This window comes from Mobula birostris, chromosome 2 (assembly GCF_030028105.1).
Source record: "Mobula birostris isolate sMobBir1 chromosome 2, sMobBir1.hap1, whole genome shotgun sequence".
In the NCBI taxonomy this organism is placed as follows: Eukaryota; Metazoa; Chordata; class Chondrichthyes; order Myliobatiformes; family Myliobatidae; genus Mobula; species Mobula birostris.
Window position 1 is genome coordinate 104583351 of NC_092371.1, and position 19792 is coordinate 104603142.

General features: G+C 41.1%; 1 protein-coding gene across 1 annotated transcript in view; it reads left to right on the forward strand.

The window, feature by feature from the left end:
* LOC140189199 (E3 ubiquitin-protein ligase RNF19A) overlaps window positions 1–18084 on the forward strand; it is an 86593-nt gene extending 68509 nt beyond the window's left edge. Inside the window, exons 5-10 of the mRNA XM_072245894.1 lie at window positions 1345–1507; window positions 3882–3996; window positions 4585–4719; window positions 12246–12435; window positions 15492–15702; window positions 16432–18084. Coding sequence (XP_072101995.1) covers window positions 1345–1507; window positions 3882–3996; window positions 4585–4719; window positions 12246–12435; window positions 15492–15675 — 787 coding nt within the window. The 3' untranslated portion in view covers window positions 15676–15702; window positions 16432–18084. The remainder of the gene's footprint in view (window positions 1–1344; window positions 1508–3881; window positions 3997–4584; window positions 4720–12245; window positions 12436–15491; window positions 15703–16431) is intronic.
* The last annotated feature ends 1708 nt before the right edge of the window (window positions 18085–19792 follow it).

The window sequence follows — 19792 nt, forward strand, 5'->3', positions numbered from 1 at the left end:
AAAAGTTAAATGTCAGGGTCACACCAATCACGAATGATTATGATACAAAATCAGCAAGGTAGAATGTGGTGTCAGTAAGACTGATGTAGATGGGAATTGTCTTGGGATGTTGCTGCAGTTCCAAAAGCAAAAAAGCAGCTGATGTTAGAAGTCTGTTTTTCCATGACTGCACTTCCTCAGGGTAAAAACCCAAAGCCATCATCCTGAGCTTAATTGGTGATCTTCCCCTCATCATGATGAAAGTGTGATGTTTGCGGATGATTGCATCATGTTGTATTTATGACAGCTAAGATAATCAAAGGAGGGACAAAATTCAGTAAGACCCTTCAACATTCAGGATTGTGTTTATATATGGGGGCTAATGACCAAAGACACTCTCGTGCAGAAAGATTCTACTGGAGAAAAGTGACGCCTAGAGGGACAGGATCAAAGTTTAGAGTAAATTTATTATCAAAGTTTATAAATGTCACCATATACAACCTAGAGAGTAATTTTCATGCGAACATTTGTGGTAAATACAAAGAAATACAATAGAATCAATGAAGGACCACACTCAACAGGACGGACAAACAACCAATATGCAAAAGATAACAAACACTGCAAAAACAAAAATGAAAAATAACCATCAATGAATAGAGAGAAGATGAGATGGAGAGTCCTTGAAAGTGAGCCCATAGTTCAGTGTTGGGGTAAGTGAAGTTAACCTCTCTGGTTCAAGATCTTGGTGGTTGTGGGGTAATGACTGTTCCTGATCCTGATACTGTGGGTCCTGAGGCTCCTGTTCCACCTTCCTGATGGCAGCAGCAAGAAGAGAGCATGAACTGGATGGGGGGAAGGGGGGGGGGCGGGGCCCTGATAATGGATGATAAAACAACTCTTTTTAGTGAATGTTGATGATAGAATATCTCTTCGGCAGGTCAATGACATGGAGTTGAATTTTCAAGAGTGCAAGCTTCGCTGCAAACTGTAGCTTCACTAACGAAACCAGTGTGACCTTTGTCCAGAACATAATTGTGATGGATTGAATGGTTTCTCAATAGTTCTGAATATTAGGTCTATTCATGTGTAACATTTATTAGGGAGAGGTTTGTATTGCAGTAAGAAAGACTGGGGGAAAAAAGTTGCTGAGAGAGTGAGATAGCATTGTTTGACATCAGTTTCTCACTGAGATTGGCTCTCCCATTGCCCATTGAGACATTCTTTCCATGCATTTATTTGCAGCTTTTAGATGTTTTTGCATTTTATTGCCCTGTGCTTCCTGCATTTAATGGTTTCTGGGAAGTCACTGCCTTTGTTTCCAAAGGGAGCTGATCCTTTCTCACTTTTATATCGTTGTGTTTCTAGTCCATCTGGCTGCACATTCTGGGGGAAGAAACCATGGAGTCGGAAGAAGAAGATTCTCTGGCAAGTGGGCATGTTGGTTGGTGCTCCAGTTGGCATTACACTGATTGCTGGCATTGCTGTTCCGGTTATGATGGTCGGTCTCCCCATCTACGTGGGACGAAAGGTAAGATGGACTTTGAAATCATACACAGACCTTTTGGATTTGCAATGTTACCTGCCTCTTTGGGTGGCAGGATGGAGATACATCTCTACCAAAGGAGGTGTAGGGCACTCCTTCCCTCCACTAGACTGCAGGTCACCCTTGGGCAAGGTGTAGCACCTGCTTAGTCCCCCCCCCCCCCCCCCAATACCGATCAAGGTCATCTGAAAGTACAGGAGCAGGTGGTGGATGGTCATTTGAGCAGCTGGTGCATACCACAAGTCCTGGTTATGTGACCACTGACACCAGGAACACAATTTCTGAAGAGTATTGATAACGGCTGGGGTCACCCATCTTGTAAAGATGCTGCCCAGTAGAAGGCCATGGCAAACCACTTCTGTGGAAAAAATTGCCAAGAGCTATCATGGTCATGGAAAGGACATGATCACATAATCGCCTACGTCATACTACATGGCACGTAACGAACGAACCTTCCTTTTGCTTTAGTAAAGTGGTGTTAAAGCAATATAGTCATAGTCATACTTTATTGATCCCGGGGGAAATTGGTTTTCGTTACAGTTGCACCATAAATAATAAATAGTAATAGAACCATAAATAGTTAAATAGTAATATGTAAATTATGCCAGGAAATAAGTTCAGGACCAGCCTATTGGCTCAGGGTGTCTGACCCTCCAAGGGAGGAGTTGTAAAGTTTGATGGCTACAGGCAGGAATGACTTCCTATGACGCTCTGTGTTGCATCTCGGTGGAATGAGTTGATGCATTTTAGACCATCAGGCATAAGTGTATAATTAGGCCATTCAGCCCATCGAGTTTCCTCCATCACTCTGTCATGGCTGATTTATTATCCCTCTCAACCCCATTCTCCTCTCTTCTCCCCATAACTTTGGTTGCACTTACTAATCAAGAACCTACCAACCTTCACTTTAAATATACCTAACCACTTAACCTTCACAGCTGTCCACAGATTCACCACCCTTTGGCTAAATAAATTACTTCACATTTCTGTTCTAAAGGGGCTTCCCTCTATTCTAAGGCTGTGCCTTCTGGTCCTAAATAGTTTTATTATTGACTTGAAACTATTAGGACAAGTTGAGCAAGCTAGGGCTTCTCTCTCTGGGGTGAAGGAGAATGAGAGGTGACTTGATAGAGGTGTACAAGATAATAAATGGCATAGATTGAATGGATAGCCAGAGACTTTTTCCCAGGGTGGAAACAGCTAATACAAGGTGATTGGAGGAAAGTATTAGGGAGATGTCAAAGTAAGTTTTTTTTTACACACAGTGGTGGGTACATGGAATTCACTGCTGAGGTGGAGGTGGAGGCTGATACATTAGATAGGCACATGGATGGTAGAAAAGTGGAGGGTTATGTCAGAGGGAAGGTTAGATTGATCTTAGAGTAGATTAAAAAGATCAGCATAACATCGTGGGCCGAAGGGCTTGGACTGTACTGAACTGTTCTATGTTGTTAGGCTGGGCAGAAAATGTACATGTTTTTCACATGTTTATTTTACAAATGTAGGAGTGGGGAAATCCTGATTCTTCCTATATGTTCTATATTTTTCTCTCTCCTCTGCCAATCAACTATAAATAGAAAATAGGTTCTCACAATATAGAAATTTTGTCTATTTCAGTCTGTCCCTCTCCTCACTGTGAATTATTTTGGCGGTTTAATTCTCCATTTTCCTACCACACCCCAACCACCAGATGCTTTGTCGTTTTCTCCTCCAAGCAGGGTTTCAGCAGGGAGACATTAAAATATTCACAGCAGCTGAGACAGATTGAGTTAGAAGGAAAGTGAATAATTGGTTTCCTATTGATGTATTTCTCTCATTTTCTCCTGTAATCATTGCAGATTGAGAGGTTCTCTGTATTCCAACATGAAATAATTTGTTCTGAAATAGCACTGTTCCACATGTGCTCAATAAACATGATTGCAGTTTTTGCTGGAATGATTCCAGTCTGTGTGTTGTACTGAAGGTGCATTTATCAAGCACTACATTGTAAGTCTGTAGTGCTTTGCTTAAAGGCAATATGAAATGATAGATTTTTAAGATGTGTTTAAAATTAAGTTACTAATGTAAACTAATTATTGAACTGCATTGGGTTAATTATGAAAATATGGTAAGTGTGCATGTGGCTGATTAATTGCGCAGTGAATCAATTGGGCCTCCTGCGTGCAGAAGGCTCCCTTTTTGTGCGGGCTTTTGAGTGCGGACATTTTACGTCTCCTTGGGCCCAGTTTCTCACTCCCGCACTGTAAGTTGCCACACACGTACGGTGGCTAACGTGACTCAGTAAAAATGTTTAATCCTACTGTTCCGTTGTTATTCTTGCTCCACACACACCTAACAATTATGTTTACCCTTTTTACAGATTTACAGTCGTTGTGAAAGTAATAAGATCTCAAATCATAGACGAAGACTTGCTGTGGCTGGAGGAGTTGTTCTGTCCATCATTGTGTCTCCTGTGTTAGCTGCAGTGACAGTTGGTAAGGTTTAACATTGAGCAATAACGTCAAGTTGAATTATTTATTAGCAGCTTTCACACCCTAAGTGTTGCCCTTTTAAGTGAGGAAGGATATTTGGGATCCTTATATGATTTTTGATGCACAAGAAATAAATTTTCCCATCTTTGCATCTAGCTAAAGACTAAGCAAAGGCTACAAGATTTTGGTTAAAAAAAAAATGTCCTTAAATAAGGGTGCCATGGTACAGCGGATAGCGTGACGCCATTACAGCTCAGAATGCTGGAGTTTGGAGTTCAATTCTGACGTCCTCTGTAAGAAATTTTCGGCAATTTTCCCATGTGTGCATGGGTTTCCTGCAGGTGCTCCAGTTTCCTCCCACAGTCCAAAAACAGACCAGTTAGTTGGCTAATTGGCCATTGTAAATTGTCCTTTTAGGCTGGGGTTAAATAGGTGGTTTGCTGGGTGGTGTGGCTCACTGGGTCAGAAGGGCCTGTTCTGCACTGAATTTAAAAAAAATGCTTGCCTCTGTGTAAATATCACTGTGATTTGGTAATAGTGGTTAATGTAATTTTCTGAAGAATATTTGAATTCTTTTATTTGCTTTTTAAGGTATTGGTGTACCTATAATGCTGGCATACGTTTATGGCGTTGTCCCAGTTTCGCTCTGTCGGAGTGATTGGTGCGGAGTTACAACTGGAAATGGAAAAGGTGTAAAGATTGAAATAGATGAAGATGCTGCCTCTGGTAAATATCTTCTTTTTAAGCTCATCATCCCTACTGGGGCATAGGCCACCAATAGCAGCTGTCGTGGGCCAGTCTTTCAAGTTGTCCCCAGGTGTAGTCCATCAAAGAGCCTTTCTCTGCTAGGGATGAGGTCTTTGGAGCTTCTGTTGGCATTTCTGTAGCACTTCTGGTAAATATAACGAATATTTAATCAAGAATTAAAAGCTGCCTGGTTCAATTTATTCTATATGTTCCAAATAATTAGCTTCCTAATTGTTTATAAAGATTGTCAAGTGTCAAAGATGGTGCAAAGCTCTCAAGAGGAAGAGCAATCCATCTATCTTGCCTGTAGCTATTGCCATTCGTAACTTCTGCATTGTCCTTCTGTCAAATTACTCCATGTTGTGTCTAAAACAGCAGTCGATCAAGGATGCCACAAGAAAACAGCATCCATCATAAAGAACAGCCACCATTCTGGCCATGCTCTCTTCTCACTACTACCAATGGGGCAGGAGGTACAGGAACCTTAGATCCCACACTGGCAGGTTCAGGAACAGTTATTGCCCTACCATCAGGTTCCTGAACCAGTGTGGATAATTTCACTCACCTCAACTGTGAACTGATTCCACAACCTATGAACTCACTTTCAAGACTTTAGTTATCTATCTATTTATCTCCTTAAGCAGTTTGTCTTCTTTTGAACTTTGGTTGCTTATCAGTCTTTGTTTATATACAGTTTTTCATAAATTCAATTGTATTTCTTTATTTTCCTGTGAATGCCTGTAAGAAAATGAAGCTCAGGGTAGTATATGGTGATATCATCATCATCATCATCATCATCATCATCAGGTGCTGTGCCCAGTTTGAGCTTTGACTGCCATGGCCCACACACTCCTGTTTCAGGTCAAGTGGATCAATTCATTGGTATTCATTTCCTTTTCTCTGGCTGCTGTTTCCATCATCATTTGTCTTTGCCTTCCTTTTGTTTTCTTCCCTTCAATCTTTCCCATAATTACCGTGCATTCTAACTCCTCTTTCCTAATTGCATGTCCAATGAAGTTACGTTGCCTTTTCATGATCTCATACATTATTTCTCTCTTTGTGCTTGATCTGTTCATGACATCCTCATTAAATATTCGTTTTGTCCATGATATTCTTTGCATCCTCCTCAAAATCCACATCTCTGCTGCTTCAATTCATTTCCTCATGTTACTAGATATTGTCCAACATTCTGATCCATATAACATAACTGGATAAATGTAACATTTCAGTGCTCTGAGGCGGGTTGTCATGCCTAGTTTAGTGTTGGTCAGTATACTCTAAATTCTCATAAAGGTGTCTTTTGCCATCCCTGCTCTACTTTTGATGTCCATATCGCACCTGCCATCTGATGTCACCCAGCTTCCTAAGTAACAAAAGATATACATATTTTAAATAACAAATTTACTTTGAACCTGGATATAGATCACACAGATGGGTCACTCTAGTCCACACTGCATGCACAATGCAAAGAAGATTAATCACCTTCTGAGCGCAACAAAGTCATTCACTTCGACTCAGATGAGCCTACTATCATCTGACATGTTTGAGTTCATTTGTATTTTGGTTATCTTTGCAGAAGAAGGAGTTGAAGTTGGTGATCCTGACTTTATTCAGAGAGTCAAAGAGCAGTACAGCACAGTAACAGGCACTTTGGCCCATCTAGACCATGCCAAACTATTAATCTGCCTAGTCCCATTGACGCACCCAGACCATAGCCCCTATACCCCTCCCATCCATGTACTTATTCAAACTTCTCTTAAGTGTTGATATCAATCCCGCATCTACCAATTCCATTGGCAGCTTGTTCCACACTCTCACCACCCTCTGAGTGAATAAGTTCCCTGTCATGTTCCTCTTAAATATTTCACTTTTTACCCTTAACCCATGACCATAAGTCCTAGTCTGACCCAGCCTCAGTGGAAAAAGCCTGCTTGAAAGTACTCTAATTTACATGAATAATGAATCAGGCTCATAAGGTCATATGCCACAAAAAACGGGACATTAGAAAAATTCAGCAGGTCTGGCAGTATCTAGAGGCAAAAGGTGACTCTACATCAGGACTAAGGGGGAGGATTGTCAGTGTACTGAAGTATTGAGTACAGGAGTTGGGATGTTATGTTGAAGTTGTTGATGTGGCCTAATTTGGGGTATTGTGTCCAGGTTTGATCACCTACCTACAGGAAAGATGTCAATAAAGTTGAAAGAGTGCAGAGAAAATTTACAAGGATGTTGCCAGGACTAGAGGATTTGAGTAGGTTAGGACTTTATTCCCTAGAGTGTAGAAGTATGAGGGGGATTTGATAATTTTGTATACCTCTATGAAGGGGATAGATAGAGTAAATACAAGCAGGCTGTTTCCACTGAGGTTGGGTGAAACTAGCACTAGAAGTCATGGATTAAGGGTAAAAGTTGAAATGTTTAAGGGGTACAAGGAGGAATTTCTTCACTCTGAGGGTGGTATGAATGTGGAACGGGCTGGTAGATGCAGATTTGATCTCAAAATTTAAGAGAAATTTGGATGGGTACATGGATGGGGTGTGGAGGGCTGTGATTCAGGTGCAGGTTGATGAGACTAAGCAGATTAATAGATTGGCATGGACTAGTTGGGCCAGAGGGCCTGTGTCAGTGCTGAGGTGTTCTAAGACTCTGTGATAGAAGGAAACCGGTAGAGGTGTGAGGTGATGAGCAGAGGGGAAGGTGGGGAGCATGTGGGAGGGGTGAACAAAGGAAGAGGAAACAGGTGTGTGTGTGCTTGGGAAAAAGTAATCTGGTTTTATCACCACCTACCATCCTCTGTCCCAACCCACCTGTGTACTTCTGTACACCGGCAATCTTGTGTCTTCCCTTTTCATGCTGATGCTGGGTCTAGGCCCAAAATCCCATCGTACTCTTTTTACTTCAAAGGTTGTTTGATCCACTGAGTTCTTCCAGTACCTCTGGTCATGGTCCTTCTGAATTATTTTTTAAACTTTAACACTGTGAGACTTTAGGTGGAAAGTTTCTTGTCTCATTGCCTGTTCCTGACAAGAGATATGTTGAACACCAACTGGGTAAAATTGCAAAGTCAGGCAAATCTTTCAAACCTTCTACTTCCCTGATTTCTCTCCTTGATGAGGAATGCGGTTTTCAAATGTTTTTTAAACCATGTGAAGAATAATGCTTTTCTTTCCCCAACCTCGGCTCCTGACAGAATTTTCAAAGTACTTGCGCTGTGAGCACCATCCCTGTTCATTGCTTTTCATAGCCTGTCAATATCTTTACAACGTTACAGTTTTTTCAAAGGCAAAACACTGCCCTATTAGTCAAAATCCAGTCAGGATTGTTTAATGTCATTTCCAGTACCCAAGTGTAAAGGAGAACAAAATATTTGTTACTCTGGATCCGATGCAGCATAAAAAAACACAACAATAATAATAATTTTTAAAAATGCAATAAAGATAACTACATAAGATAACTTGTATACATAGACTGATTGTATGTCCATGAAGTGACACTAGGTACCAGAGTGTCTGTACATAAGGTGACAGATAGGAAACAATAAAGTAGTGGTATTGGGACTGGATTCATATGAAAAAATTGCATGATACAATAGACTCTTTATCTTCAGAAGCACTTCCCTTTTTCTGTCTCTGTGTTTTGCCTTTTGCTTCTTGCTTCATATTAATTTTTCTTTGCATTATTTACGCTTGACTCAATACCAGCTTCTTCATCCAGGACCTTTGTCAATTGCTTCTGAAGGAGATTATTTTGTCTTTTAACTGAAGCAACTGGAAAGCTTATCTGGGCAGACACTGATATACCAAACACAGATGGGTTGCTTCAATTTGTTATTGTCTGTGGGCAAATGTAATCAGACTGAAGAAAATGAACTTGTTAAACACTGTCATGTCAGGTGGAAATTCTAAACATCAAAACTTGTTTGATCTTCAAGTTCAGTTTATTGTCATTCAACCATACACATATATACCACCAAACAATGTTCCCTCAAATGTGTGAGCATGCACATCTTTTGCTACTAGTGCCCAAAGGAACTTAAACTGCGTACAAAAGGTTGTCACCCTATACCTCATCAGCATGTTAAACATATTTCATGATCGTACACAATCACATTTTCTTTTCCAGTTTCTGATGTGGATGGTGTTGATAACGTAGAGTTTGCGATGATTTGTCTGCAGATTTTAGAACTGGCTTATTTATTCTGTTTTTTATTGAAGAAATTATTGATTCACTATGTCAAATTCCAAAGAGGTGAAGCATGAAAGAACTGCCAGTTTATTTAAAGCAGAATAGTTTAATGAAACAGTAGAAACTGCTAAACCGAAAGTTCGTGGGGTCAGCAACATGCAGCTACGAAAAATATTTACATTCAATACAAAAACTGGTGTTACCTGCCTGTATTGTCGCTACGCAAAGGTTGCTGGAGAATTTGCAAGTGGGAAGAAGTGGAGTGATATTTGGAAACTTGACTTTTTAAAGCATCATTTAGCAAGCAAATCATATGTGGGTGGTGTGCAAAAGGTCCAGTGAGAAATCCTTCATTACCTGCTAAAGGCCTGCTAGGCATGGTTTGTGAGAGTGCAGATGACTGAGAGCGAAAACAATCAAACCCAGAGGAGATCTAAGTTCTTATTGACAGTGTTTTGCTGGCTGTTAAAATGAATACCTCCATATATAAAATTCAGTACGCACATGGTGTTGTCATTGGGCAGAAAATTGCACGGCACAAGATTTTTCCGCACATTTGTCATTACAAATTAGAAGGAACATTGCTGCCAAACGAAACTCAGGTTAGAGGAGCAATACCTTATATTCGTCTGGGTAGCCTCCAATCTGATGGCATGATCATCGATTTCTCGAACTTCCGGTAAATGCCACCCCCCTTCACGATTCCCCATTCTTGTTTCCTTCTCTCCTTACCTGCCCATCACCTCCCTCTGGTGCTCCTCTTCCTTCTCTTTCTTCCATGGTCTTCTACCCTCTCCTATCAGATTCCCTGTCCTCCAGCCCTTTATCTCTTTCACCAATCAACTTCCCAACTCTTTACTTCCCCCCACCCCTCTCGGTTTCACCCATCACCTGCCACTTATACTTCTTCCTCCCCTCCGCCACTTTCTTACTCTGACCTCATCTTTTTTCCAGTCCTGATGAAAGGCCTCGGCTGGAAACATCGACTGTTTACTCTTTTGCATTGATACTGCCTGATCTGCTGAGTTCTTCCAGCATTTTATGTGGGTTGCTTAGGATTTCTAGCATCTGCAGATTTTCTTTGGACCAAGGTGCACAACACAGTATATATACTCACACACATAACACATGAAATAATTATACAAAAAATCAATTAACAAATAATCTTTTGGAGCTGGAAGCACCAGAGAGGCATTCTGTAATGATCAATTGTTTAGGATAAGATGACCTTGCCTGGTTTCTCAGGGCTGGTGTGTCCGCCCCTGGCACTCCTTCTCTGCCACCTGCCCCACACCCCTTCCGCAGTGCTCCACCCTCACCATTCCCAACATCCTTTGCTCCTGTGAGACTTACAGGCTCGCTCTCTGCTCCTCGTTGAGAAATATGAATCTCAGATAGTTGGAAAGGAGACCCCGGTGGTTTCCTCACAATCCTTGCCGTCAGATGCCTTGTAATTCCCGTACCAGATGGTGATGCAGCTAGGCAGGGCACTCTCAATGGTGCTCCTATGGACATCCATCCAGATCAATTCACACCATCATTACTTTGCAAGATTAATTATTCTTAACATGGTGTTGACGATATTCTTTCTTTTTGGCTTTACCAAACATCAGCCTTTGTTTTTATTTAGCTCAGGATTTTTCCAGTAACATGGTAATTGTCAATCCTGTGGCCATTGTAACACTTATTCCTATTAAGGATATAGGTTTCAGCATTGGCAGGAGGCTTTGCTGTGGTTAGCACAATGATTTATTCACATTGTTTGGAACAATTTCAACATTAGATATTTTTATGTCAGGTACCCAAGTGCCAATGACCATTGTGTTGAAGTTGAAGTTTAATTGTCATTCAACTGTATAGAGCTAAACGAAACAACATTCCTCTGAGGCCAAGGTGCAAAACACAGTAACAACAGTCATACACAGCACAAGGCACATATAGGAGAAAGACATAGAGTTGGAAAAAAGAATGATAATATAAATAAAATAATAATATAGCCCAAGTCACTGAGTGTCATGGTGTGTAGATTAATAGTGCTTGGATGTTGTTTTGGGGCCATGCTTCTGCAAGAAGAAGCATGCAGCACTTCCTCATCTCGCGTAAGTACAGCTGTAGACGAACGCAATCCAGCTTGTCTTCCACCGAGCCAACACTGGAGAGCAGCTCCGGCAGCCACGACAAGTGACCCCGAGGTACGAGGGCCTGGTCCGCACAACAACCGACGCCATGCAGCTCTCCCACCATCAGTCTCACCAAGAGCCAGTGAATCAGACTAGCAGTATTCTTGCAGTATGAAATGCCCTATGGTAATTTATTTTCATCTCATATTGTTTCCCACCTCCACAGTTCCCAGTTACCTTTACGTGAAAACTGCTGTAGAATGTGAGAATTCGCAAGGGATGTTTAATTCCATTACATCCCCACCCTGTCGTTTCTGAAAAGCTTGTTGAGAAATGAGCATTGCTAAGATCAGAAGTCATTCTGCAATCTTGTGAGAAAGGCCATCAGATTTCCCTGGTCTCTAGGTAGATATGGTGACATATACAGTACATACTTCGATTTAGTTTGAATTTTGGTCTAAAGTTTTAGGTCAAACTTGTTTGATTTAAGTGGACTGTAGAGGTTCTTTGATACTGAAGCACAATTTTATAACTTGAACACATTTCTATTTCTAGCATCTTCTCCAAAGTTGAGATTGGAATATACCCATGGTGTAAGTCAGTTCTGTCTTGTATAATTTTATTTCTGTCCATTCAAATTTGACTTTTAACTTGCCTGTATGAATAGTGGTTATTTGTACTTAGCTCCTCTGTACAAGCATTGAGAAGGGTCCATAAGACAGGGGAGCAGAAATAGGCCGTTCAGCCATTGTGTCTGCTCCACCATTTCATCATGGCTGATTTATTATCCCTCTCAACCTCATTCTCTTGCTTTCTCCCCGTAATCTTTGACTAGGCAAGAACCCATCAAACTCCGCTTTAAATATACTCAATGACTTAGCCTCCACAGTCGTCTGTGGCAATATATTTCACAGATTAATCACCCTTTGGCTAAAGAAATTCCTCATCTTTGTTCTAGCGAACACTAAGTCTATTATTGTTTGGAGAGCAGAGTTTCTATAACTTCTTTTAACTGATCCTGTATATATTCAATGTTGGCATTAGTTGGAATGGTAAAACAAATCGAAGTTGTTAATTGTACAGTTAAAAGATGAAATTATTCCAAAGTTCTTTATTTCAAAGGCTGCAGCTCCTTTAAAACAACGGTATACCTTCCGTGTTCCTATGGTATTAAGTATTGATTCTTCATGTTTTTGGCAGTTAATGAGCCGCGGCCAAGGTTGCATAACCACAGTATCAGTGGTAGCAGCGTGCAAGAGGTAACCAGTGGCCTGAGTGCAAGTGGAAGCAATCTGGACAGGGCAGGTGTAAAACTGGAGAATGACCAGTCAGCAAGCACGGTAGCATTAGCAGGAAGCATGCTCAGCGCTGAGCAGGATTCTTCAAACAGGTATAGTAAAGTTACATGAAACATCCTCCTGTAGAGCCGCAGAGCGCTGCAGCACAGGGCCTTCACCCATCTAGTTAATACCGAACTCTTATTCTGCCTAGTCCCATCCACCCAGAGCACCATTAAATACCCCCATCACCCAGGACATGCCCTTTTCTCATTGCTACCATCAGAGAGGAGGTACAGGAGCCTGAAGACACACACTCAACATTTCAGGAACAGCTTCTTTCCCCTCTGCCATCAGATTTCTGAATGGACACGAAGCTATTACAATACCTCATTATTTTGCTCTCTTTTTGTAATTATTTAATTTTTATATATTTCTTATTGTTATTTATAGTTTTTTATTATTGTGTATTATGCACTGCTGCACAAAACAACATTTTTCACAAATACTTGTATCCCAGAGATACTAAACCTGATTCTGGCCATAGCCATACCCTTCCTGTCCCTGCACTTATCCAAACTTCTCTGAACTATTGCAATCAAACCCACATCCACCACTTCCTCTGGCAGCTCGTTCCACATTCTCACCACCCTCTGATTGAAAAGGTTCCCCTTAAACATGTCACTTTTCACCTTTAACCCATAACCTCTAGTTCTAGTCTCACTGAACCCTAGTGGAAAAAGCCTGCTTGCATTTACTCTATCTGTGCCACTGATAAGGGATATTTGGGGGTAATTTACACAAGTCAGTTATTAAGCCTCTGCTGAGCATGGAATTATTTGCAGCATTAACTGTGTTACTTTTATTAATAAATCGGCTTGTCAGCTATGAGATTGTTTGGTTGGCATTGAAGCAGAACTCTGCTAAATCTAAGGACTAAGATGGTTAGAAGCCATGGATGGGCCACCTGCCTCACCAGTCATAATGAACTCAGTTGATTATTTACCCATTCGCTTCTGCACTTTTACTTCTTCACCCCCCCCCCTCCACTGATAACATTAAGTAAGTGCTTCTGTCAGAATATTGATCAGAAGTGGGAATGCTTTGAGTGTATTACTCTTAGTTCCAAGACTATACTTGTATGTAAAACGAGATTAAAGGTTGGCTTTATTTATCGCATGTACTTCAGAACATAAAGTGAATTGTGGTGTTTGTGTCAAATCAAATCAGCAAAGATGTGCAGGGGGCAGCCTGCAACTGTTGCCATGCTTCCTGCGCCAACGTAACATGCCCACAACTTACTAACCCTTACCCGTGCATCCTTGGAATGTGGGAGGAAACCAGAGCACCTGGAGAAGCCCACACAGTTGTGGAGAGAACGGACAAACTCCTTACAGACAGCAGCGGTAATCGAACCCTGCATTGTATCTTGGAAATAGAACTGGCCAAAAAGAAAGCTCACCTCTTCTCTGCCAATGTTTTGCCAATTGCACTGCACTATATTATGAGGATAGCATCCAGGAGCTGGGGCTGAGTTTGTCAATGGGAATAGAGAAGAAAACCCTCCACTGTTTGGAAATGTACCTAACATAAAGGTTAATCATCTTAGCCACTGGACACCTCTGCAGGAGATCCTCAGACCAACCACATTCAGCTACTTCATCAATGATCTTACTTCAGTTGTAAGGTCAGATGTTCACTGATAACTGCACAATGTTCAGCACCATTCATAACCCAGATAATGAAGCAGCCCACGTCCAAATGCAGCAAGACTCGGACAGTCATGACCTGGATACCTATAAGCCTGGTCAGGAGCTGCGACATTCACAGATGCCTGCCCAGCATTCAACATCATTCACAACTCTGGTAATGAGGCAGCCCACATCCAAATGCAACAGGACCAGACAGTTTTCAGGCCTGGGCTGATAGGTGGTAAGTAATATTTACGCCACACAAGTGCCAGGCAACGTTGATACTCAACAAGAAGAAGTCCAGTTATCACACCCTGACCTTCAATGGCATCACCATCACTGAATCTCCCACATTATCAACATCCTGTGGTTACCACAGTGCAGAAACTGAACTGCACTGGCCATATAAACAATCTGATTACAAGGACCAGTCAGACACTATGAACCTGCAATGAGTTGCTCATCTCCTAACTCCCCAAAGCCTGTCCACCATCTGCAAGGCTCAGATCAGGAGTGTGATGGAACACTCTCCACTTGCCTGGATGGATGCAGCCTCAACAATACCATACAGAACACCCACTCCACCAGTGCACAGTAACAGCAGTGTGAACCGTACAGGATGCACGGTAGCAGCTCAGCAAGAGCAATACCCAAAATGCTAGAGGAACTCAGCAGGTCAGGCAGCATCTGTGGAGAGAAATATACAGTCAACATTTTGGATCAGGACCCTTCATTGGGACTGATGAAGAGTCTTGGCTCAAAACATCGACTGTTTATTCCCCTCCATAGATGCTGCCTGACCTGATGAGTTCCTCCAGCATCTGCAGATTGAGTTTATGGTTAGCAGCTCACCAAGACTCCATAGACAGCACCTTCCAAGCCGGATAAAAGGGCAGGCAGCGAAAAAGATAGGAACGCCACCAACTGTAAGTTGTCCTCCAAGCCGCACACCTTCCTAACTTGGAAACATGTTTGTTTCTCCACGGTCACTGGGTCAGAATCCTCAAATTCTCTCCCTAACAACGTTATAGGTGTGTCCACACCTCAAGGCCTAATGCAGTTCGCAAAGACAGCTCACCAATCTTCCCTTTGAATTTGTGGACTTAAGTTAATGGGCACCACGGTAGTGTAATGTTCAGTGCATCGCTTTAAAACACCAGGAATTGGGCTTCAGTCCCTGCTGCTGTCTATAAGGAGCTTCTGTATTCTACCTGTGACCGTGTGGGTTTCCTTCCACAGTCCAAAGGTGTACAGTTTAGGGGTGAGTGAGTTGTGGCATTCTATGTTGATGTCAAAGGCAAGGCGACACTTGCAGACTGCCCAGTGCACATCCTCAGACTGCGTTGGTCATTAATGCGAGTGATGCATTTCCCTGTTATGTTTCTGTGTACATGTGACAAATAAAGCTAATCTTTCATAATCATCCAATAATGCATTATGATTTCAGTGATCTGTTCTAAATACTGCTTCTGCTCTAGGGAAGGAAAGAACATAGAGGTCCATGTGGATATTGAAACAGAGCCTGGTGGGGCAAAAGACCGCAGTAGCAGTAGCTATTTGTCTGTTCACAGCTTGTCCATGGAATCACCACACTGTTCTCGAGAACTGTTATGCAGCACTAGCCCAAACACCGAAAGGATTTCCATTCAAACTTGTGTATGAAAGGCTTTAAACACTAGCGCTTTTCAGGTACGGTAATTTTTCTCTCAGTAATGAAAGCTTAAAATAAAAGCATTTTTTGATAGTTGAGTTTTTAAGTTGTAATGTACCAATAGCAGATTCAAGATTCAAGATTGTTTAATGCCATTTACAATCCACAAATGTAAAGGAGAACAAAATAATTGTTGCTCTGGATCTGATGTAGATAAAAAACGCAATAATTTTAAAAAAACATAATAAATATAAATACATAAGGTAGCTTATATACATTGATTGTATGTCCATAAAATGAACCTAAGCCCATGAGTGTCTGTACATTAGGTGACACTGACAGGAAATGATTAAGCAGTGGTGGTGTGGAGGTGTTGACCAGCCTCACAGTAACTGTTTTTGAATCTGGTGGTCCTGGTGAGGATGCTATGTTAGCCTTCTCCCAGATGGGAGTGGGACAAACAGTCTGTATGCAGGGTGGGTGGGACCTTCATGATTCAGTTCCAGTTTTAGGTGAAACCTTGCTCACCTCAATAACAAACGTACTTTTCTTCAGAAAGAAGGAAATAACAAAATTGATTATTTTAATAAACATTACCAACTTGGGTAAAGGCAGAATTTATTATTGTAAAAAGTCAGTTTTAAAATGGCAGCTTATCTCAGAAGTGTGAACTTGTCTAATGGTGACCACTGGAGGGGGTGATTGCTCACAAGTTAACCGCTTTATTTCCGTGACAACAGTAACAGTTGTTTTCTTATTTCATTCAGGATTGAATGTGCCACCTTCTCCCTCTGGTTGGTGAAAATCCACTGATATCTCTGTGCTTGATTATTCAAACTGTGACAACAGCAATCTGACGTCTTAATTACGACATCGTGCTGTGACGTTTGTCTTCTGAGATGAATGCTGAGGTGCAAACCTGCAGTTTCACCACTGGCCGATCCTGAAGCTGTTTGCACAGTGTAATATTGCCAATTGTAAAGGCCTTTTGCTGCGAAGGATCGCTGTTGTTTTAATGGAAGTACCAAGGAAGTATAAATCTAGTTAGTGTAGAGTTTTCTACAGTCTCTGATTATGGTTCCCTTAATCAGAGACCACCGAGTGCCAGAAATATGTGTTTTCGGTATGTGGAGTTATTGGAGCAACTGAACAGAATTGACTTCCACAAGACTTTGAAAGCATTGCAGGAATATACACCGATTATATTAAAAGCTTCGAAGTACTCAGCAGACGACATTAGCCTGCAAGAATTTGGAACAGCATGTTTAATATCTCAAATGTGCGCAATAGCAGTGAATAAGTTACCAGGTATTATTGTTGAATTAAACGAGTCAGCTTTAGCTTTGTATCGGCCAGGAGAAAGTGTTATTTTGGTCATTAAAAACAAGGTTTGGAGCTAAATAGTCAGATGGACCCTTGATAATCTTGGTAAAATGAACATATTACAATCTCCATTCTAAATTGCAAGCCTTGGTAGCAACACACTTTGAGCATGTCCTGTCAGAATGGAGGGCCGTTATCTGCTGCTGTGTTGAATTGTGCACCAAAGATTAACTGGATCCATCTGCAAAAACTGGTTCCATATCTTAAAGGAGCATTCCTTTATAAACTGATTCTTATTGCTGCCATCATAACAATGACGGCTCTTCCCCAAAGTTTCAACCGTTGATTTCTGTGAATAGCACTGAAGAACTGGGGCACCGTGGTAGCGTCGTGGCCAGGGTGACGCTTTTACATCTCCGGACGCTTCGGAGTTCTATTCCAGCGTCCTCTGTAAGCAAGTTTGTACATTCCTTCCCGTGTGTGCATGGGTTTCCTTCCACAATTCAAAATCCATACCAGTTAGTAGGTGAATTGGTCATTGTAAATTGTGCTGTGATTAGGCTAGTGTTGAATAGGTGGGTTGTTGGGGGGTGCAGTTCAGTAGGCTGGAAGGGTCTGTTGCACGCTGTATCTCTAAATAAAATAATAAGACATTACCAGGCCAGGTCTCCATTGTGCCATATCCTTGCACCCAAAGTGCTATTGCCTTCGTCTTGAAGATTACACTACAGAAATTGTGTGTCACTTACAGGTTGCAAAAGCAGGCTGACCAAGCCGATTGAAACAGTTGATTCTTGAAAATAAAAGGATGCCTTGTGTTACAAGTCTTTTTTTTAAAATAATAAATACTTCCTTCATTGTTCATAAACCACTAAGTAAATATTTTGCAGTATTCTCAATGTGTTTTGTAAAGTCTGTTGTCAAGGGATGCTCCTTTAAAACTGCATGATTGCTTTCATTTAATTTAGAACATAATCCAGTTTAAAAGCATATATTGTCAATATTCATTGTAACTTCTGCTTTTTGCTGTTGTATGAGCATAACCAATGTGCACATGTCATTATGGCAGCTGAGATATTAAACATATTTGCCATTCAGTCTGGTGTAACTATTAGCTGGTCCTCAAGACATTAAGGTTACAAGGGAGTTACAGTATATAAGACCTTAAGACATAGGAGCAGAAGTAGGCCTTTTGAGTCTGCTCTGTCATTCCACCATGAATAATAATTTATTATTCGTCTTATCGTGCCTTCTCCTTTGACACCCTGACTAATCAAGAACCTATCAACCTCCGCTTTAAATATACTGAATGATGGCCTCCACAGTAGTCTTTGGCAATGAATTTCACAAATTCACCACACTCTTGGCTAAAGAAATTCCTCCTCAACTCTGTTTTATATAAAAAAACTTCACTAGGCCCCACCCACAGTGATGCATACAGTCAGGAAAGAATATTATGGAGTGGGTGTCTGCCATAAAACACAATAGCTGTGTAATAAATGGGTATGAAATGAAAATGCTTTAAATGTAAAGTGAATGAGAAATTTTGAATGTCTGTCCTTGCCTCCTGTATTATCGCAAAGAAATATAAGAATGTCTTCATTCTGGTGGGGGCTTCAAAACCACTGAGTGTTATCCTTAATAATGTGTTCACATTAAGTGTGTGTCTATGAGGACAATTGCTGAATATTCAAAAAGATGAATTTGAGCGAACTTTCTCACTATTGAATGATGTCACCTTTCAGAAACTTGAATAACTGGGTGTTTAATTTCCATTTCCTGAGTTTGGTTGGAGTCAATGTACTGTACAAGATTGGAAGTTTCGTTCAGTTTGATCAGTTGCTGTGCAGTTTCTGGCCAGGTTCAATACATTTAATGTACTCAACCTGTTATTTAGAAGGTAGAGGTGAAATGTTAATTGTAACTTGAATTAGAATATATGCAGTACACCTGCTCATTAATGCAAGTATCTAATTAGGTACACAGATAAGGTTGTGCACCTCATTAATGCAAATATCTAATCAGCCAATCATGTGGCAATAACTCAATGATTAAAGGCTGCAGACATGATCAAGAAGTTAGCTTATTGTTCAGACTAAACTTCAGAATGGGGAAGAAATGTGACCGAAGTGACTTGGACTGTGAATGATTGTTGGTGCCTGATGGGGGAGGTTTGAGTATCTCAGAAACTGCTGATTTCCTGGGATTTTCATGCACAACAGTGTGTGCAGAAGAGTTTACAGAGAATGGTGTGAAAAACAAAAAAAAATCCAGTGAGTGACAGTTCTGTGGGTGAAAACAAATTGCTAATGAGAGGTCCGGGGAGAACAGCCAGACTGGTTCAAGCTGACAGGAAGGTGACAGTAACTCAAATAACCAAGTATTACAACACTGGTGTGCAGAAGAGCATCTCTGAACACACAGCAGCAGAAGACCACACCAGGTTTTCGCTCCTGTACCCAAAAAAGTGGCCACTTTATTTCACATTTTAAGGTTTTCACATTTAGGTAAAATTATGTTTCCTCATCAGAAAAGAAAGAACTAAATCTCTTGATAATATTTTATGAAAGCTAACTTACTAAGTGTAAAATGGAGCACAGGGGGTGGGGAGGGGGTGGTTTCTTTCTATGACCCATCTCCATCTTGAATATTGAAAGACCTTGATAGAGTGAATGTGGAGATGATTTTCCTATGATGGAGGAGTCTGAGATCAGAGGACACAGCCTCAGAATAGTGGGGTGTCCTTTTAGAATATAGAAACATAGAAAACCTACAGCACAATACAGGCCCTTCGGCCCACAGAGC